The sequence below is a fragment of the Taudactylus pleione genome, unplaced genomic scaffold, assembly GCF_031769625.1.
Source record: "Taudactylus pleione unplaced genomic scaffold, aTauple2 ptg000079l, whole genome shotgun sequence".
Lineage (NCBI taxonomy): Eukaryota > Metazoa > Chordata > Amphibia > Anura > Myobatrachidae > Taudactylus > Taudactylus pleione.
In genome coordinates, this window is record NW_028284481.1 from 2,396,934 (window position 1) to 2,419,256 (window position 22,323).

At 47.1% G+C, this 22,323-nt stretch overlaps 1 protein-coding gene across 2 annotated transcripts in view; it reads left to right on the top strand.

Annotated features, from left to right (window-relative positions):
* Positions 1 to 22,323, top strand: part of CLIP4 (CAP-Gly domain containing linker protein family member 4) — a 92,507-nt gene that overhangs the window by 66,133 nt on the left and 4,051 nt on the right. The window contains exons 10-15 of one of the 2 annotated variants that reach the window (XM_088467951.1): positions 568 to 645; positions 5,167 to 5,277; positions 6,373 to 6,507; positions 7,782 to 7,905; positions 9,056 to 9,120; positions 18,536 to 18,611. In XM_088467951.1, coding sequence (XP_088324077.1) covers positions 568 to 645; positions 5,167 to 5,277; positions 6,373 to 6,507; positions 7,782 to 7,905; positions 9,056 to 9,120; positions 18,536 to 18,611 — 589 coding nt within the window. The remainder of the gene's footprint in view (positions 1 to 567; positions 646 to 5,166; positions 5,278 to 6,372; positions 6,508 to 7,781; positions 7,906 to 9,055; positions 9,121 to 18,535; positions 18,612 to 22,323) is intronic. The other variant, XM_088467952.1, reaches the window with a different exon arrangement.

Consider the following 22,323-nt stretch of genomic DNA (forward strand, 5'->3'; position numbering starts at 1 on the left):
AGTGGCAATCTTTTAAAAGACAAAACCAACCTAGCTTTGCCTTTTAAACGATTGCCACTTTAAAACATCGGGCAGACTCGCCGGGATCTCGCATATGTCTGCAAGTTGCAGGTTATTGCATTTCCCTCTGTATTGGGTCTTGGCTCATCATTGTATCTTCTCTCCATTCCCTGGTTATCACTTTCGGGTACTATTTACTACTGATATTTGCTTTATTTGTTCCTATCCATCAGAAAGGACATTATGGGGCTGATTCTGACTTAAAAATAAAAACAAAAACGTTGAACCGCGGCAAACCACGTAGCACTGCAAGGGGGGGTGAAAATACTTTTTATTATTTTGTGTGCAGGATAAAGGCTGCTTTTGCATGTAGCCCATATACTGTATGCATGACAGCTTTATTATTACACTGCAATTTATATCTGAGTTAGGACACTAGGCCCCCCCCCCCCCTCCCAAATCTAAATCTTGCTGCACATTACATCTACCCCCCCCCCCTTGCAGTGCAGCCTGGATTTACCCAGGTTCAAAGTTACCTATTGATGATTTTCTGTGTCTTCTCTGTAGGGCTGATTCTATCCAAGAAAAATACGACATCTCTTCAAAGCAGCGACGACTCCTCTAATCCGCTGCCTACAAAGAAAGGTGATAACTTGATGAACGTTCTCAACTGCTCTTCACTCTACATACAGCACATTACATAATAGAGGGTGACAGCTGGGGGTCCGTAATTCCATCTCTAATGCTGATTACTCACATGGAGGTGGAGGATGAAAGAGTCCTTCACAACTACGAGGGTGATCCAGGAAGCAGAGAATTGTTTTTGTTATTTTTTTTACTTTTTAAACACACAGGTGCCTTGGTCTATTCCTCCACATGATCGCCTCCTTCATTTAAGCATCTATCACATCTGTCCAGGAGCTTTAGAATTCCCTTGTTGTGCTCCAAGTCAATTGAACCAGTTGCCGACTGCAAAGCTTCAACTTGTCATCACTTATAAAGCGTTATCCGTCCACGAACTCTCTGAGCTTAGTAAAGAGATGGAAATCGCTGGGTGCAAGGTCCGAACAAGAGGGTGGATGATCGAAAAAGCTCCCACTTTAAACTGTGACAAGTGACGGGCGTCCTGGCCACAGGCGTCGGAACAATTTTATGTTGGGGGAGCAAGAGAAAATCATTACGACGCCCCTGCACTCCCCTCCCCTTCCTTCCCCTCCTTCTCTCTTACCTGGGTGCGCAGGGACTGTGCTTTATAGCAATAAGCTGCACAGCTCCTGTACCGTACGGAGGAAGAGGTGTAAAAAACGCACATTATACCTCCTCCGCGCGGTGCAGGGGCCGTGCAGTTTATTGCTATAAAGCACAGCCCCTGACCATCTGCGACCGGTGCGCCTTTTACTTTTTTTTTAGGGGGTCGGGGGGGGAGCTGCCCCCCTTGGAGTCCCCCCCCCCCCCCCCCCCGTTCCGACGCCCATTGTCCCGGCCGATCTTGCCTATGCACATTTGCTCATTCATTACAGAACATGTCACACCACTGTCTCACATCATCATACACCTGCTTTAATTGACAATACATTTCGGCAGGTTTCTTATTCTGCGCATCTATGAATCGAATAACACTCCTCACTTCACAGTCAGGGATTTGGTAACATATGGTTCATTTGAACAACCAGCGCCAAAAACAACCCTAACAGCACGTCACTCACAGAGCGCTTAGAAAACATGTTAGGGAGGCCGCCCGACCATGAATTGGGGAGGGTGAATGACCTGCGCGGAGGGAATGCGCACACGTACTACACTCTCTGGATTACCCTGGTATATATATTGCCTCCGCTCCACTGGCAAATACCGATATATTCCATCCCTGCAGAGATTCCTCCAGATCGCAAGTGTTTAGATCCATTGCCTGGAAATTAGAACCCATGTAGAAGCCTCATACCCCAAAGACACAAGGGCTCAATTCTTAAGCTGCACACACACAACGATTTAGTAAATGAACGATTTTAGTAAACGATTTTCGTAAATTTTTTCAAGGTAAAAATGAACGAAAATCGTTTACTAAAATCGTTCATTTACTAAATGTAATGAACAATTTTTTTTTGGAACTACAAACGATTTTTGCATATTCCCTTACTGACAATCGTTGAGTTGGTCAGTCTGACTGAACTACAAACGTGAACGCGCATGAACGATGATCGTTCATCATTTCAACTCAGAAAGTGAACGAGTTTTTCAACGATTGAACGAAAAACGATATCGTTATCGATAATCGTTCGTGTGTGTCACCTTTAGTATTAGTGGATGCACCTGTTAATACCTGGCAGAGGAAAAGGCATTTTTCTGAAATTGTTTCACTGATGTGAGGATATTCGGCATATTCTATATAGTATTTATTTAGTTTTAGCCCACTCGTGCCTGAAGCAGAGGCCTCCCGAAAACTCCTTGGGGTAAATTTACTAAAGTGAGAGTTTATAGAAGTGGGGATGTTGCCCATAGCAACCAATCATATTCTACTTAACATTTAACTAGCACCTTCTAGAAGATAATAGCTAGAATCTGGTCGCTATGGGCAACATCTGCTCTTCTAAAAACTCTCACTTTAGTAACTTTGCCCCCTTGTCTCTTCAAGGGCCTAGATTAAATGAATTTCAGCACAGAAATTGGAATTTCCCTCTTATCAATATATTTCCGCACTAATGAAAAATCCTTTTGTCTATTAGTGGTGCTTGTTATAGAGGACCGGTCACCAGATGGTGGGGTTTGTTTTTCTTTGTAGAAGTAACTTATTTAACTTACTTAGAACTTAGGGCCTGATTCAGACTCGGACGCTAAGCCGCGAACGCACGCTATGGCCGATAGTCGCCCATCTGCACATACGTATGCGTCAATATGCGCATGCGCGAGTCACTCACTGCGCTCGGGAATTGTGTGCTCGTAGTACACAGACTGGACGCTACTTTGACAGATGGCGCCGATTGTGGGTGGTAACGGGAGGGTGCTTGTGAACGGGGGAGTGGTGCTGCGAATGCAGGCGTGTCTGGGTGTCAAAATGGAGTTTTATGGGTGTGCATAAATAGCATTGAAGCGTCATTGTACACGTCACTTGGTTGTATTTCAGCCTGCAGTGATCGCAGTACTTGTGGCGGGGTAGGGTCTACCTCAAGCGCTGCCTGCAGCTCCGATGGCTCTCGATGGTTCTGATTAATCATACACTTCCTGGAGATGACGTATGTTAAGAAAGAAAAGTCGGCGTCTTTATAGCGGCGTGTTCGCTCTGCCGTCGCTCTCTAAGACATAGAGGGTGTCTTCACACCAGACAGTGCGATTGCGGATTTTGCATACCCGGCCCCTTTTGGCTGCGAGAGAGCACAGCTTAGCGTCCGGGTCTGAATTACCCACTTAGTGCACAAATTTACAGTTTTTTCCCCACCCTTGGCCAAGGCTCTGTCTCCCCACCACTGGCATCGCTACTCTGCACTGGGCAGAGCTCTCTCTCCACCACTGTCATCGCTACTCTAACTGGGCAGAGCTCTCTCTCCACCACTGCCATCGCTACTCTACACTGGACAGAGCTCTGTCTCTCCACCACTGCCATCGCTACTCTACACTGGACAGATCTCTGTCTCTCCACCACTGGCATCGCTACTCTACACTGGACAGAGCTCTGTCTCTCCACCACTGGTATCGCTACTCTACGCTGGACAGAGCTCTGTCTCTCCACCACTGGTATCGCTACTCTACATTGAACAGAGCTCTGTCTCTCCACCACTGGCATCGCTACTCTACACTGGGCAGAGCTCTGTCTCTCCACCACTGGCATCGCTACACTACACTGGACAGAGCTCTGTCTCTCCACCACTGGCATCGCTACTCTACGCTGGGCAGAGCTCTTTCTCTCCACCACTGGCATCGCTACTCTGCGCTGGGCAGAGCTCTCCCTCCACCACTGGCATCGCTACTCTACACTGGACAGAGCTCTGTCTCTCCACCACTGGCATCGCTACTCTAGGCTGGACAGAGCTCTGTCTCTCCACCACTGGCATTGCTACTCTAGACTGGGCAGAGCTCTCTCTCCACCACTGTCATCGCTACTCTAACTGGGCAGAGCTCTGTCTCTCCACCACTGGCATCGCTACACTACACTGGGCAGAGCTCTCTCTCCACCACTGCCATCGCTACTCTACACTGGGCAGAGCTCTGTCTCTCCACCACTGCCATCGCTACTCTACACTGGACAGAGCTCTGTCTCTCCACCACTGGTATCGCTACTCTACACTGGACAGAGCTCTGTCTCTCCACCACTGGCATCGCTACTCTACACTGGGCAGAGCTCTGTCTCTCCACCACTGGCATCGCTACACTACACTGGACAGAGCTCTGTCTCTCCACCACTGGCATCGCTACTCTACGCTGGGCAGAGCTCTTTCTCTCCACCACTGGCATCGCTACTCTGCACTGGGCAGAGCTCTCCCTCCACCACTGGCATCGCTACTCTACACTGGACAGAGCTCTGTCTCTCCACCACTGGCATCGCTACTCTAGGCTGGACAGAGCTCTGTCTCTCCACCACTGGTGTCACGTCTCTGGGCTGGGTATAGTACTGTCTCTCCACCGCTGGTGTTATCACTCTAGACTACACAAAGCACTGTCTCTGCACCGCTGCCATCATCTAAAATGGACAGAGCACGGTCTTTTTCCAACTCATGCCCCACTAATCTATACTACTCTATATTGGGCAGGGGGGCCCTGTCTCTCCTCCGCTCTGTTGCTCTTCTAGATGGGACAGAGCTTTATCTCTCCACAGCTGCCTACCCTGCTCTGCATAACCACCAGAGCGTGGGTTGAACTCTATCCTGCCCCCGGCTCTGCCTCCTCACTGTAGATGAGAACGAATTGCTGATGGGGGCGCGCTGTTACTTACATGCTGGGTCCTGCACATTCTCCAATGCCTTTATTTTATTATTTTTTATTTACAATGAACATTTCATCAGAGTGAAGTTATTTTAATTCCCCCGGTGACCGGTCCTCCTTAAATAATTGAACTTCTGTACACAGGCAGCAGAATATCCTGCGGTACTTGTAGAAACACAGAGCACAAGTTGTCACGTTCTGCATTTATGTTGTTTTTATTGTTGTTTGCAGCTGTTTTTACGTTTCCTGTTTCAGTGTTCTACATCGGATCCAGCAGCTTCTCTTCTTGCTCTTCCTCCTCATCCTCCTTTCTAGAGACTAAGCCGCCTCTCCCCAGTCATCACCGGCTGCCAACCTCCGTTACATGTAATATATAACCCCTCTGGTTGGGTCCTGGGTGATGGGTCAGGTCTTCCATTCTCCGCACCATCACCCGATATGATCGCTGCTCCTGGGCCACCTGTAACTGCACTAAGGAGCCTGAGAAACCAGATTTATGTGTTTTTGTTTTGGTCACACCTTTGCACGTGAAAGACGTGCGCGGTTTTCATTCTTTGTCCTTGATGGCACTAAATTTATTTATATTTTAAATATTATTATTCTATATATTAATAATATATTATTAGTAATAGTTATGATCTCAATTTGAAGTTAAAGATTAACGGGTCTTATTTTGTGGCATTTATTTAAAATGCAAAGGTGTGACTGGATCTGGGGTACATTTAATGGTCTCTACGGGCTTGATTCATTACGGATCGCGAATGCAATAGCGATTACGCACGCAGTCCCACTGCGATAGTATTCTAATCCTTTGCGATCGCTATGCCGTCGCTGCACTACATACATATGCCGTCGCTGCACTTTACCTTACACACATCCGTAATGTTTAGCAAGACTGCGAAACCATCGGTACTATCGAGTACCATCGCAGCCTCACGCACACTTGCACAAGCTTTGACCTTACTCAGAAATTGCTAACTTCATCGCGCGCTTTGAGAACTTAAGCTGCGTAAGGCATCGCAGTGGATAATTTATGCACGCCCCTGCAACGGAGTTCAAATGTTTCACGACCACCCCACCTGTAACCTCATACAAATGGCACTTCCTGTCAATCACTATGCGATGGGTCTGCGTAGTCACTGCAGTCCCGATCGTAATCGGGCGATTGCGTGCATAATCACTATCGCGATCGGTAATGAATCGGGCCCAATGTACGATTAGCAACTTTTAAAGTCGTCACATTGTCATTTTGGCCACACTGCTGTGTGATATGCATATGCGGCTACAGTCTGTGTTGTGTGTGCTTGTGGCTCTTTGCCTACACTCCCACCTCGCCCCTTCCTTATGACCGCACCAACGCTTACTCTGTCCTACCCCCAACCCATACCACCTTTTCCCCCCATCTCAGTCCCTGGCTTCTTCTTGCAATCTTATGACACTTAATCTGCAATTTCTTTACAGGTACGCAGAACGCGGTGTCATCCTTCGGAGGTCCGCTTACAGAGCATGCCGAATTCCAGCCTGGCGACCGCGTTCTTGTAGTCGGCCAGAGAATTGGCACTGTAAGATTTTATGGGAAGACTAACTTTTCCCCAGGTAGGTCGGATGAAATTACATTTTGCTGAAAATAACGTGTATGTATTAGATTCTCTAATGAGCTTCACGGAGATTGCAGAGATTTGGAGGCGTTCCTGACATAATGAGTATCCTCAGCCTTTTTTTTTTCTCAAGCACCTTGACCGATTTTGTACCTGCCGTTATTTGGGCAGTCAAGTGTGACGATGTAAAGCTGTTCTACCCAACTTTTTCTAGCCACAATAAAACTGAATTTGCTTAAAATATGTCGTATTTACTGGAGGAAAAAATGAGCTTTCCGCACTGCTAAGCTGCTTAAGCCTGCATGCAAAAAATTAGTTTTTTGTTTTGCAAAGATTTAAATGAGATTCAAAGGGGGGGAATTCAGTGGAAAGCACGGGATGCGATCCGGAATAGCGCCTTATGGCACTCTTTACCGTATATAGCATCACGATGCCTGCGCTAATGTAAATGGTTGATACGTGCGCAGCCAGACATCGCCGCGCTGCTAGGTGGCACATCGCTTTGTACTGAATTCCACCTTAGAAACGAGCAGCGTGCCGAGAATATTTTTTATTCTCCCGGCAAAATGACCTCCTTTTTTTTTTTTCCCCCCGTCCTTGGAGGTGGCAGAGATGGAACCTCTCTCCTTGGTGTTGCATCCACCACAGTTCTCTTGAGGGACAAGGAGGGGGAGAGATGATATTAGGTTTTTGTTTTGTTTTGTGTTTTTAAAACAAACATAAAATGTTGCAGTTTAATGTATGGAGTTTAGTTGTTGGTGTCATGAGAAATTATCTGGGTCCTGGCCTGAAGCATTTAGCATAAAACTAGCTAAATGCATAAAAAATTCTTTACGAGAACTTTTGAGGTCACATTACGCAGGCTTTACCGTGTAATCTCATTAGCAGCGACCATGTAGAGCTTGCGTCTGCAGGGTGGAACATTTTAAGCATTGATTTAATTAAATGAAAGTGTTTTGTCCTTATCACATCTCCCCCCTCAATGTGTCGTCTCGATTTCTCAGGTTTTATGGTTTTTTTGTACGACATGTCCCAATGTCGCTCCCACGCTGTAATATCACAGCACCTACAAGGCAATGGGCGCCATATCCCGGTGGCTGTGACCGCAGTGGTAGCTACTGGTCTAAACGCGAATCCTAACTGGCATGGCGGACAATGCTGTTGGCAATCGGCTCCTTTGCCCTGCGTGCGGATGACACATTAAATGGGGGGGGGGCTACATTGTCATACTGTCTTTGAAAAAATACTTAATCTGTGGTGTATTTGTGGCAGGGTTGTGGTGCGGCATTGAGCTGGATAAACCCCACGGCAAAAACAATGGCTGTATCTCTGGCGTCCAGTATTTTACCTGTCCCCCCAAGCACGGAGTGTTCGCACCGCCCTCCCGAGTCCAGAGGTGAGCAGCTGTACGAGTGACTACAAGGCACAGGTTACCTATACATTATACAGTGTCATTGTACCGCATAATATCATGTATGTGATATTTACTGTAACGTTACGGAGACGGTTATGCTTTCACAGATGCATCATCATCACCACTGGACTGCTGCTCTAGATAATCTATATAACGTTTTATTATTATAAGCAAAGTAACCCATTGGCTTTTCAGTGCGTGATTAAGTGCTCTAAGGGATAAACACCGGTGAATAGTAAAGGCGTGCGCCATTCTTCTTGTATGAGCATCTAATGGAATTGTAATTAAATATATTTATATACACTGTGTCACCGAGAGGCTCTCATTACATTCTAAAGTGTCGCTATAGATAGTAACTGCTTCCTCGTCCTGTGCTGCTGATCACCTCTGTGCATTCAGTGGTTCTATTGGAACCTTTTCTTCTTATACGGTCATAAATCTGATTTATTTTGCTACAATCTCCCTGTGATTGAGGGGCTTAGGATCCATGCGGCATAACGGGATATCCGTAGATTGGAAGCTCTTCTCTTTAATGAGATGATTAGTGATGCAAAGTCTTCGCTTGTTACTGGCGGAAGCTTATATAGGCTGACGTTCCGCCTTCATGTGTTATGGTAGAACATTGGGTTTGCAGTACGGGATACACAAATTTATTTAGAATGCGCTGCGCAAGATTTGTCCAGGCCCTAAACAAGTGCCACAAGAGCCTCTTACGGCATTTATTCTCCCTTTTATAACGTCACCAGCTACAGTATTCCCTGCGGCTCTGTTACATGTGTGCTGTATGCCCTCTGATCAGCTGCAAAGTTCCCAGCTTTCTCTGGGGTCCCGGGAGTTCTGGGGAAGCATGACCTCACCTCAAAGGTGCACAGAGGGTCCTCACAGATGGCCGTGCCCCCTCTAGTACAGAAGTCTTGCCCCCCAGCCAGTGATCACAGCATGAAAGGTAGCAGTTACATCCGTTACATCACTCTCATTATGCTCTTATTCATGGGTTTATTCATTGCATTCTCGAGTTTCTTGGAGCTTTGTATATTTCACGAATATGTCGTGTGATCTTGGGGGAGGGGGGGTCTGCTGTGTCCGATGCTCCTTGTAGACAGCATTTAACGAACTGATGTTATTCTTGTAGGATCTCTGGATCCCTGGATTCCCTGTCGGAGATTCCAGCCGGTAAACTGGATCACTCTTTCCCAGGTGTGTAACTGGTCTTGACTAGGAATCTGCCGTATTACGTTGTGTTATTTATCTTCAGTGTAATTCCTACACACCGGATTGGCTAGGTACAATTTCCATCTCTCTACCTGTTGACTCCCCCCCCAGCCCCCGACACCATATCTGTAACTGTCTGTCTTCTTGTCCGTCATCACACAATGATACCAGCGCTGTCCATGGTTATATGACCAGGGCATCAGTTTCTTTTAGCGTTTTATAGAAGATCTCCATAACTTAGAGTGACTGAACCCCATTCCCAAATTAGAAAAATTCTCCTTTATTTTTGTAACAGAATGAGACATCCTGTATAGCGTTTTTGGGAAAGTCGCAGAGGCGCATGGCGTTCGATTTGCGTTTACTGATTTGCCCACTAACTAAAATGGCCCCCAGCATACGCCAAGAACTAGTGCCCCCTGCTGGCTAAACTGCTTTCCCCTCACATGCCGGGATTCACTTGCTATTTACATGAAGTCAGTTTCCACACACAGGGTCTTTGGGCCTGATTCGGCTTGGATCGCAGTTGCTTATACGCACGCAATCAGCCGACTGTTACGTTCTGCGCATGGGTATGCATCGCAGTGTGCATGCACGAACCAGGACGCAGACCCATCGCGCAGTGATTGACAGGAAGTGCTGTTTGTGGGTAGTGACGAGGGTGGGGTGGTCAGCCGAACGCAGCGTGCCAGTGCGTTACTGAGTGAGGTCTGTCCTGCATTAACTGTGCGTATGGGTCCGATGTTACTCGATTGTACCGATGTTTTCGCAGTCTTGCTAACCATAACGGATGTGCGTGTAAAGCAAAGTGGGCCTCCCGATGTAGTGCTGCGGCAGCATTGCGATCGCTATGGATTAGCATACTATCGCACTGAACTGTGCGCGTACGCTATATTGCGATCCGTAGTAAATCGGGCCCTTAGTTACAAATATGCTATAACCCATAGCAACCAAGCCGCGATCTGCCATTAGTCAGTACAAGTAGTTTGATGAAAGGACCTGTCGGATTGGTTGCTGCTGTTTCAGTGCTGATTTCAACTAGTGAACAATGTTATAAAATAACCCCCCCTATGCTGCTTTTAGCATAAGTCTTATAAATATATACTGGTGTATTGACTTGCTCATACCCAGCGGAAGTCAGAACGCATAGCTCACGCCAGTGGCGGGCTGGGCCGGGGGGCAGGGTGCCATGTGCCCCCCGGGCTGCAGCACCACACGGGCCGTCTTTGTGTGTGTGACACAGACTGCACCGCGCATGTAGTGCTACACAGAGACAAACACACAGCCGCCGGCGCCGGCAGCTGTGTGTTTGTTTTGAGTGGCAGCCAATGAGAGTCTGTCAGACTCTCATTAGCTGCTGCTGCGCCCACTGCAGGAGCCGCTCCATCTTCCGGCTCCCGCAGTGGGCAATGGGAGAGACGTCATGACGTCATATGACGTGTCTGCCATAATGCAGAGCGTCCCGGCCCGGGAGGACGAACGGAGGAGCGGATGGCGACGGCGGGAGCGGGGTTTCAGGTAAGTGGTTTTTTTAAATAATTTATTACGTGTGTGTGTGTACTGTGGGAGGGGAGGGACCACTACTGGGGGGACTACTACTGCGGACACTACAAGGGGGAGAACACTACTTGGGGCACTACAAGGGGGAGAACACTACTGGGGGCACTACAAGGGGGGATTACTACTGGGGCCACAACAAGGGGGGATTACTACTGGGGGCATTACAAGGGGGGATTACTACTGGGGGCACTACAAGGGGGAGAACACTACTGGGGGGGCACTACAAGGGGGGATTACTACTGGGGCCACAACAAGGGGGGATTACTACTGGGGGCATTACAAGGGGGGATTACTACTGGGGGCACTACAAGGGGGAGAACACTACTGGGGGGGCACTACGAGGGGGGAGAGCACTACTGGGGACACTATATAAGGGGCTTACTACTGGGGGCACAAGGGGCACTGCACAGGGGCGACCACTACTGGGGACACTATATAAGAAGCTTACTACTGGGGGCACAAGGGGCACTGCACAGGGGCGACCACTACTGGGAGCACTGTATAAGGGGCACTGCATAGGAGGATCACTACTGGTGGCCTGTATAAGGGGGTCCTCTCCTGGGGCACAGGGGGCACTGCATATGGGCACCACTACAGGGGGCTGCCCCATATCTTTATTTTTACTTTACATTAATTCCATATGGACCCGTCTCCTCCCTGGAACACTTGAGGGGGGGGGCACCAAAGCACGCACGTGCTCCAGGCACCCTGGCTACATGCTACTCCTCTGCCAGGGCCACCTGCATGCATTTGCCCCCCAGGCTAAAAGTTGCCAGCCAGCCCCTAGCCCACGCGGTCTGCGAGCTGTCACTAGGGCGCAGCATCTTCACTTGTTTGTGTACATTGGACATCACAATGTTTCCTCACCCTACATAGAAGTAATGTCAGAGTTTATTTGTAGATCCATCCACAAGTGTTTTGTGGCAATGTTTAAGCCTATTATATCCATTTTCTCTGCTTCTGGAAGGATACACTGACCTTCCTGCAGGCATGTTAATAATGAATTTGTTTTACTACTTTCTTGTCATTCTAACATGAAAGCCGCATGTAATTAGATCACTATGAGAGTTATAACGTCATTGTGCATTTATAAGATGAGATAACCGCAACCTATGTCCACTAATGGTCCCCTTTCCAGTTACCACTGACCCTTGTCACAGTTAGGCTAATTGTTAATATCACACCTAGGGGTCTATTTACTAAGCTGTGGTACCAACCAATCCGCTCCTAACTGCCATGTCACAGGCTGTGTTTGAACAATGACAGGAGCTGATTGGCTGGTACCTTATCACCGTTCACTTTATCTCCTAACAATGCTTAGTGAATAGATCCCCTAGTGAGTACCTGGAAGTGTGCCGGGAGTAATGGTGGGTACACACTGACAGATATATTGGCCGATCAATTGATCGGCCAATATATCTGCTTCCCGTCGGCCAGTGTGTACCCGCGATATGTCGGTGAAGGTCGTTGTTCACCGACATATCGCATTGGCTTTGCTGCACAGCCGATGAACAGATATGTCTGCAGACATACTGTATCTGGTGTGTACGACCGCCCGTACACACACACAGCGGCAGCCGCGGGGAGGGGGGCGGGACACGCCAGACACAGATGATGGCCGTTCAGTGTCTATGAACGACCATCATCTGCGGTTATATCTGTATAGTGTGTACCCACGTTAAGAGCTGCCATGTCATCTCCTGTCTTTTTTTAATTGGAGCTGCTCCCATAATGTGACATAATCATGTTTTAAATTGCCTCTAAAACAAACGTAACATCATTTTGATTTTGAAAAACAATCTTTCAGATTAGCGTATTGACTATATCCAGGTACAAAGGTCATTAGGACAGCGAGAGAGTGAATGAAAGGTCCTTACTTTAGTCATAATAGAATATAGTCCTGCCAGACGCCGCTGGAGCCACCGGTAAGCTAAGTCACCACTAGACAACCAGGAACGTTTTCTCGAACTGCCGATTGCGTTGACGTTTCGTCAGTGTCGACTTGCCAAGCATGTTGATATTCTCATGTCAACATTATTATTGTCAGCAAATTATATTTTTTCTGTGTTCAGTTATCGGTCGGTCACACGACGACTCCTCCTTTTGAACCTTGGCGAATAGGTGCTTATAACTTGTTGTGGGTACTGAGATGAATGCAGAAGTTTCATCCGGCACTTTGCGGTGAGACTGTTCCAGCGTATGGCGTGACAAAAATGAGTCGGCTAAATTGTAAAACTAGGGTTTCCTCCCTGTGTTGCAGATGTGCTTATAGCTGGGGGTGTCATGGTTGTGTAGCTGTCACACAAGCCGGCCGCGCAGCTAATGGAGAGTCGCCACTGATGTATAATTAATAACTTGGGCGGTAGGAGTCCGTACCTGTAGCCGTGACATCCCTGAGGGAATAGATGTAGCTGCACAAAGGGTCCCCAACCCCGAGCTACATGCACATCCATCAAACAGATTCCCAACTTATTACATTTAGCTACAAATTAGGTTTCCTGTTATGGTGAAGTATAAAAGAAAACAAAAAGTTAATGTAACACTGAGGCGCTGTGCAGCGACCTTATTCCCTTCTTCACGTTCTCCGTTTTCCCGCAGCCTTGATCGTTGATGGAACGATCCTGTTCTCAGATGTATGTGTAACTAGATTAATCAGCTCCTCTGTCAGGGTCTCCGTATCGCAGGCATGGCATACATCTACCATGGCAGAGGGTACATACGGCGAGCGCCACAAGCCTCCTGCAGCTGGATCTTTTTGGAAGAATTAAGCCTCTGAGCGTGTAGTTTGCAGCTTAGCTCATATGAGGGTCCGTCTATCACTCACAAGGTTACGGTGACCATAAAGTGTATTCAGGCTCTTTACATTTTCCCCACATTTTGTATTTCCATCATGAAATCAGAATGGATTTATTCAAGAATTCTCCACCACTTGATCAACACATAACACGTTTATGTCTAACAATGCAAAATGATGCTGCCGATACAGAACAGGCGCCGGATTATCCGTTGTATTAACACTTTGTAAAAGAATCGTTCGCTGCAGGCACAGCTTTAGAGTCTGTTCGGGGTCTCTATCCACTTTCTACAATGGGACACTGCAAAGTCTCCTTATATCTGTTCAGTGTTGCCGGAGTTCCATACAGTCTGGTGGGGAGCGTTTGCTGAACAGCGGTTTTCAAATCAAATCAAGTGGAGATGTTGCCCATAGCAACCAATCAGATCCTAGCTATTCTCTTCTAGAAGGTGCTAAATAAATGTTAAATAGAATCTGATTGGTTGCTATGGGCAACATCACTTCTAAAAACCCGCATTTAGTAAATATAACCCCCAGACTTTAACTGGAACTCTCTTCTTTGTATGTTAGCCACTCCAACTGGCTCCAGCTTTGAGTCATTGTCCAGCTGGAATAGAAGTCCCAAGTCCTAGGTCTCCTGCAGACTGCAGCAGGTTTCCTCCAGGATTTCCTGTAGCTAGCTCTATCCACGTAGCCCTGCGTTCAGAAAACTGCTCCAGTCCCGAAGTGGTGAAGTGTCCCCCCCCCCCCCCCCCATAGGGTTATGCTCTCACCCCCCTACTCCATGGCACAGATCGTGTTATTGGAACAGTGTACTGTTAGGTTGGTGTCTTTCTCCCTCTGTTGCCACTGCTGGAGGACGTTCTAGACAAAATTGCACTTGCCAAAGCGTGACGAAACGCGTCGATCAAATCAGGTAGTGGCCTATATATTTATATATTTATACTCGCTGCATGCTGGAGAGGCCATTTCTAATTACTTTAAAGTTAAAATCTTATGTGTCTTGATGTATATTAAATTAATATCTCTTTAAACCCAGCACTCACCATGTCTAAACACCCACAATAATGTATAAATAAGTAAATAAATAATGGGGATTTGGTTCATGGATTGATCAATGCATTTAAGCCCGCAGCCCACATCACGGGACCCCACTTTCTGCAGGTCCTACACTATTCGTCACAAAAGGTTTATTTACTTATTTATACATTATTGTGGGTGTTTAGACATGGTGAGTGCTGGGTTTTCTGTTTTTATTTATTTAAGCAATGTGGTCACAGGCCACTTGCACCCCAGTCCTGGAAAAGGCGAGTGCAGGTCTGCACCCCAAATCTAGGAGTGGTGAGTGCAGTGGATTTCTGACTTTGTTTATGCGGTTAATTTTTATTAACCTTTTGTGATCATAGCTTTCTCATGCACCCCATGTGCAAACTCATTTATATTAACCTGTGTCAGCTGTCTTTTTGGTAGTGTGATAGAAGCTATGTCAGGTGACTGCCTTACCTTTAAAAGCCATTAGCTGGCAGGTGAGCTTTAAACCAGGTAACATTTTGTCAGTCTAAACTATGTGATAGCAGCTACCAGGTTTCCATCAGTGTGACGGATAGTGTAGGACCTGCAGAAAGTGGGGTCCCGTGATGTGGGCTGCGGGCTTAAATGCATTGATCAATCCATGAACCAAATTCCCATTATTTATTTACTTATTTATACATCATTGTGGGTGTTTAAACATGGTGAGTGCTGGGTTTTCTGTTTTTATATATATATATATATATATATATATATATATATATTATAATGACTTTATTCACCCATTGGAGCGCCGCCTTCCTTTTTCATTGTGCTGGGAGCATACCCAAGCCAGAAGGATTTCATTTATACATTACTTTACGATGGCACCCGCGTTCTTACTTTTATTGTCCTGAGTGCCAGGCTTATTCTACTATATATATATATATATATATATATATATATATATATATATATATATGTTATTTTTTTTTATGCAACCTCTGCAGAGATTTAGTAAAACAAACTTCACATAATGTTAGATTCAAAAATCAGGATAACCTGTATGCACATGACTTTATCCTAATATGACCTCTTTGCGACGCGGTTTTTCTCTCCCTGATTAGTGTACTTGTCTCATAATCATTGCGGCGTTTGAAGTATAACAGGTAAATGTGCAGCAATTACTTTTAATTGTGGCGCTTAGTACAGTTTGTTTTTTTTCGCCTGCAAATTGGTTTGGAGATCTGAAAGGGGAAACCAGAGCTTTGGTGTCATTTATTCAGCGCTACAGTTTGTGATTGGCGTTGGCGATTTTGTAAGGCACGGCAAATTAATGAACAACACATTCAGATGTTGCTGCATCAACAGATTTAAACCTTGTTCTTTTCCCCGTGGAAATATTAACACGCACAAGAAAATCCATGGTGTGGACGGAAAACCGTTTCTCTCTGTACATAACTTGAGTTGTTTTATTAAACACAAAAGAACCAAAACCAAACTTCTATTGGACAAAAACTTCTATAGGACAACCTTCTGTAACTCTGGCCGTGATGTATGGGGTCTGCGGGATCTATATACTATTATATGCTGGGTCTTTGCTGTGGGTTATCTGCATTGTGCTCTACAAATTTGTCAAATCTGCCACTTTTTGTGGACCTTTTTTTAGTTGTGAAATGCGAAAAATAGACATATTGCTAATATAACCCCTATCCTATGTCTAATCGTGTTTATATAGTGCTTACCTTTCTAGCAGACTTTTTATCATTGGTGGGTAGGGTAATATTGTCCTCTGTCTGTGCCCAACCCCTACTGCTACATCACAAATACTTACTGTTGATGTTGGCTAGATGATGCAGCGCTAGTGGCTGGGAGTACACATTGGGGCTGGTATTGGCTAGATGATGCAGCACTAGTGGCTGGGAGTACACATTGGGGCTGATGGCTAGATGATGCAGCACTAGTGGTCGGGATTACACATACAGGCTGATGTTGGCTAGATGATGCAGCACTAGTGGCTGGGAGTACACATTGGGGCTGGTATTGGCTAGATGATGCAGCACTAGTGGCTGGGAGTACACATTGGGGCTGATGGCTAGATGATGCAGCACTAGTGGTCGGGATTACACATACAGGCTGATGTTGGCTAGATGATGCAGCGCTAGTGGCTGGGATTACACATTGGGGCTGATGGCTAGATGATGCAGCGCTAGTGGCTGGGAGTACACATTGGGGCTGGTATTGGCTAGATGATGCAGCGCTAGTGGCTGGGAGTACACATTGGGGCTGGTATTGGCTAGATGATGCAGCGCTAGTGGCTGGGAGTACACATACGGGCTGATGTTGGCTAGATGATGCAGCGCTAGGGACCAGGAGTACACATACGGGCTGGTGTTGGCTAGATGATGCAGCGCTAGTGGCTGGGAGTACACATTGGGGCTGGTATTGGCTAGATGATGCAGCGCTAGTGGCTGGGATTACACATTGGGGTTGATGGCTAGATGATGCAGCGCTAGTGGCTGGGAGTACACATTGGGGCTGGTATTGGCTAGATGATGCAGCGCTAGTGGCTGGGAGTACACATTGGGGCTGGTATTGGCTAGATGATGCAGCGCTAGTGGCTGGGAGTACACATACGGGCTGATGTTGGCTAGATGATGCAGCGCTAGGGACCAGGAGTACACATACGGGCTGGTGTTGGCTAGATGATGCAGCGCTAGTGGCTGGGAGTACACATTGGGGCTGGTATTGGCTAGATGATGCAGCACTAGTGGCTGGGAGTACACATTGGGGCTGGTATTGGCTAGATGATGCAGCGCTAGTGGCTGGGAGTACACATTGGGGCTGGTATTGGCTAGATGATGCAGTACTAGTGGCTGGGAGTACACATTGGGGCTGGTATTGGCTAGATGATGCAGCGCTAGTGGCTGGGAGTACACATTGGGGCTGGTATTGGCTAGATGATGCAGTACTAGTGGCTGGGAGTACACATTGGGGCTGGTATTGGCTAGATGATGCAGCGCTAGTGGCTGGGAGTACACATACAGACTTATGTTGGCTAGATGATGCAGTACTAGTGGTCTGAAGTACACATTGGGGCTGGTGTTGGCTAGATGATGCAGCTCTAGTGGCTGGGAGTACACATACAGACTGATGTTGGCTAGATGATGCAGTACTAGTGGCCTGAAGTACACATTGGGGCTGGTGTTGGCTATATGATGCAGTACTAGTGGCTGGGATTACACATTGGGCTGGTATTGGCTAGATGATGCAGCGCTAGCTTGTCGGGATTACACATTGGGGCTGACTTTGGCTAGATTATGCAGCACTAGTGGCTGGGAGTACACATACAGACTGATGTTGGCTAGATGATGCAGCGCTAGTGGCTGGGAGTACACATTGGGGCTGGCGTTGGCTAGATGATGCAGCGCTAGTGGCTGGGAGTACACATTGGGGCTGATGGCTAGATGATGCAGCGCTAGTGGCTGGGAGTACACATTGGGGCTGATGGCTAGATGATGCAGTGCTAAAGGCTGGGATTACACATTGGGGCTGGTATTGGCTAGATGATGCAGCATTAGTGGTCGGGATTACATATTGGGGCTGGTATTGGCTCGATGATGCAGCGCTAGTGGCTGGGATTACACATTGGGGCTGGTATTGGCTAGATGATGCAGCACTAATGGTCGGGATTACATATTGGGGCTGGTATTGGCTAGATGATGCAGCGCTAGTGGTCGGGATTACATATTGGGGCTGGTATTGGCTAGATGATGCAGCGCTAGTGGTCGGGATTACACATTGGGGCTGGTATTGGCTAGATGATGCAGCGCTAGTGGCTGGGAGTACACATTGGGGCTGGCGTTGGCTAGATGATGGAGTACATATTAGGGCTGATGGCTAGATGATGCAGCGCTAGTGGCTGGGATTACATTTATGGCACACTGTGTGTTTTGTCCTAGGAAGCTAATGAAGGGAAGACCTTTTATCATTTGTGCTATGACCATTGTCATAAAAGAGTGTCGTCTCTGATTTCTCTAGGGTTCAAAAGAAGCCTCAGCTCTACGTCTACTGCAGCCTCCCAGAAAGAAATCGACCGCAGGCACTCGTTTGGCAGGTATTGACTACGAGAAATAAAAATTCATTTTTAATGGGTTTTTTTTTGTTTCGGTGACTCTGGTTTATCTTTTCTTGATGTGGCAGAAAGTCACAGGTTCGTTGAGACAGATTCAAATCGTCGGTGCCATTTTTCTCTAAAAATAACTTCAGAAAGGCCTGTCACTGTTAAAGAGCTTATGGACCGGCTTTCCTGTGTGTTCCTCCCCAAAACATAGCGTTGGTAGTCGAACACCACCTGTAATGGCCATCAGAGACTCGTTCATGGGAGGGCGTGCACTTTGGGACACTTCTCATGAGTGGAATCATCTCCAGCTGCTAATTGGAGATTCAGCAGAAAGAGCTCTGTAAAGTGCGGTGGACAAAGGAGGCCCAACGTTTCTCGCCGCCAGTGAGTAGGTCTCCTGTAGCATTACATTTATACTTGGAATAGCATTGGTTACAGTGGACCTGGTTCTGAGTCGGACAGATCTCTTATCACAACGCAAATAGCGAGTTTTTGTATACAGCGCAAAAGCGAATTCGCATATTTTTTTTCTTATGTCCGTCCTGTTCTAAGTCAGATGGAACTTGGCGGGATCTGCCTATACGTGAAACATGGCGGACACTGGGCGGTGGCAGAGCGATCGCACATTACCTCTCTGACTTGTACCAGGCGACGTAATATCAGAATGCGGCACATGTTTCCGCTTGCACGCGCACGAACACCCGCATCCGTGCAAATGATCATTGTATTACCAGAAGGCAGTAAATCTGGCTTCCGCCGCTACAGCCACTTTGCCTGCCATTCAGAATAAGCCCCGCCAATATCTATACCACCAAGTGTGATCGCCGTACTGGGACCGAGCTGCAGTCTGCTCTCTCAGTGCAGAATGTGTATAAGAGACAGCAGCAGGCTCTCAGCGAATCTCATGCCATTCCCCTGCTCTAGAACAGGCCTTCAGCTCCAGGGAGGTGGTGTCACTTAAGGATCCTTTCCATTAGTGCATTACACCGATGATGAAGGTTCCCCAGTGACAGCTGCCAGACTGCGTCTTGCCTGGATCATGTCTGCTGTCAGTAAGTTACCCTGGACCCTGCCTATACAAGGGTGATATAAAGCAAGTTTCCTAATCCCCCTTTGCATAGTAAGACGGCGGTGTGAAAACTCGCAGGGCTTCTTTTCTGTATTGAAGATAATTAATGGGGTTTGAAAGCTCCGTGCCGCCTCTTTTATAGAACTCCCTCTTTGGCCGGCTCCCCCTTCATGTTCAGTACATTCATTAGAGCAGGCGCCGGCTGCAGAGGACGGGGATTGAAGTGCTGCGTACAGGTGCCATTGATCGAGAGAACAAGTGGATGTTTTCAGTAGTGTAACAATTGTACCATTTTGCTCTTTATATATACTTTCCTTTTTACCCACTGGCACAGAACGGAGCGGCTTCACGCGGCTCTTTTATCAAAGTGGTTTCTCTGTGTTTGTGTGTGTATAAAGCGCATTCTAGCAACCAGCCTTAGAGAATTGCACACCCCTTAATGCAAGTCATTTGGTTAAATGAATGACGGAACGTGTCAACAGTGATTTTAAAAGGACTTTTGCCCATGTGGCGTCGTGGAGCCGCGGCGGGCAGCAAATGCGGCACAGCGGGGGGCGCATTTAATGATCACGCTCTGCTGTAATCTGCTAGTGCTTTTAGCAGCACATGTTCTTTCAATCAGATTGGTGAACGTACAGAACGTACAGAGGTCCTCAAAGCAAGTTCCGCTTTCAGAGAAAACTAAATTCCCAAACTTTTCATTCACGAACCCCCCTGAACTCGTTCAAACATAACCTCAGTGATGACTTTATTGCCGTTTCATTCAAAGTATTTGCTGTAAAATGAGGACGTTTTCTGCTACAGTAGTTGTAGCAGTAACCAAGTAACAATTTATAGTCACTGGCAGGATATTAAACAAAGTACATTTGTGGGAGTGTGCAGCCGCTATGGGGAGCGGCAACGTCTGGTCCGTGGGTCGGGCTTTCCTGGGCGCACTCTGCACCCCCGGGGGTCCGGGCCAACTGCCACTCCCCTCCCTCATATTATGTATTGGAGCTGTTCCGCCCCTGGCACGAAGGGCTATTTTTTCCATTCCACTAAACCGCGCCATTATGATAGACGGACTCCTTCTTGTCAATGTGCAGGTTGGGTGTTTGTGCGTGCACTGATACGGCACATGTAACACAATAGTTCATCCTCCGCTAGGGCCGTATCTAACGCATGAGGCAGAGACCTAGACAGCGCTGTTATAGTAGCTCATTGGTTAGTTCCAGACATTGTTAAAGGTGTGAGACTCTAGTGTAGGTGGAATGCTGTGCTGAGACTCTAGTGTAGGTGGAATGCTGTGCTGAGACTCTAGTGTAGGTGGAATGCTGTGCTGAGACTCTAGTGTAGGGGGAATGCTGTGCTGAGACTCCAGTGTAGGTGGAATGCTGTGCTGAGACTCTAGTGTAGGTGGAATGCTGTGCTGAGACTCCAGTGTAGGGGGAATGCTGTGCTGAGACTCCAGTGTAGGGGGAATGCTGTGCTGAGACTCTAGTGTAGGTGGAATGCTGTGCTGAGACTCTAGTGTAGGGGAATGCTGTGCTGAGACTTGTATTCAACTTTCGCTGCAGAGCCACAGATTTGCCTACCTCTGGTCTTTTGGTATATGAGGGTGAACTAATGTATTTTTCAGTGCAGTTTTTTATTTCCTATATTCTTGCTGGATTTAAGAGTGTAAATGCACAATGCTCCTTAGAACATTTCTCATTATATCCCCCGCCGTTTCTCTCTCTCTCTCTCTCTCTCACTCCTTCAGTCTTTCTAAAGGCCCCCATACGCAGTGCGATTTTTCACACGTTGTGGACGATTTTGATCAATCGTGCACATCGTGTGTTGTTTCTGCACTATTACGATGCCGATGCGCCTCCCCGCCATTGGATCGTAGATCTTACGGGAAAATCGGAAGATTACAATCTATAGTGCACAATGTGACACACAGCACGGATGGGTCAGTGAGACCCGTCTGTGCTGCTGTGTATTTCAATTACACAGATGCACGCACGGACCACGAGATCCAAGAGCAACCAGCCCCGGGCTTTTAGTGACCCAGTGATGGGTGTGCTTAAATTCAGGGGACAAACGACCGCTGGTACTTGTAGTACACCTGTAAAGAAATGTTTAAAAAAAACACAATACACACTGTGAAAATAAAGTTTTATTACATACATACACACACACTCACACATACTCACCTACATTACCTGGAGTGGTCCCCTTGTCCCTGTAGGCATCCATGGTCTTGGTAAAACAAGAAAACGAAATGACACGATCCACGCACTAGGTAACAACCAGGATGGTTATTACCTCCCGAATGAAACACTCAGATGCGGCTCTAGCCTTTGTAGAGCCGTATCTGAGCGTTCTCTCAGCCAATGAACGGCTCCCTCCATTAAAGTCAATGGTGGGAACGCAGAGTAAACTTTAATAACCCTGCGGCTCTCCATTGACTTCAATGGAGGGAGCCGTTCATTGGCTGCACATCGTTCACTTCAACTACCAGAGAGATTTCAAGGGCGATTGCATACGATATCACATCGTATGCAAATCGCACCGTGTTTTGGGGCCTTTAGTCTCTCACTTGCTCCGTCTCTCACACTCTTTCAATCTCTCTCTCACTCCTTCTGTTTCTCTCCTTCTGTTTCTCTCACTCCG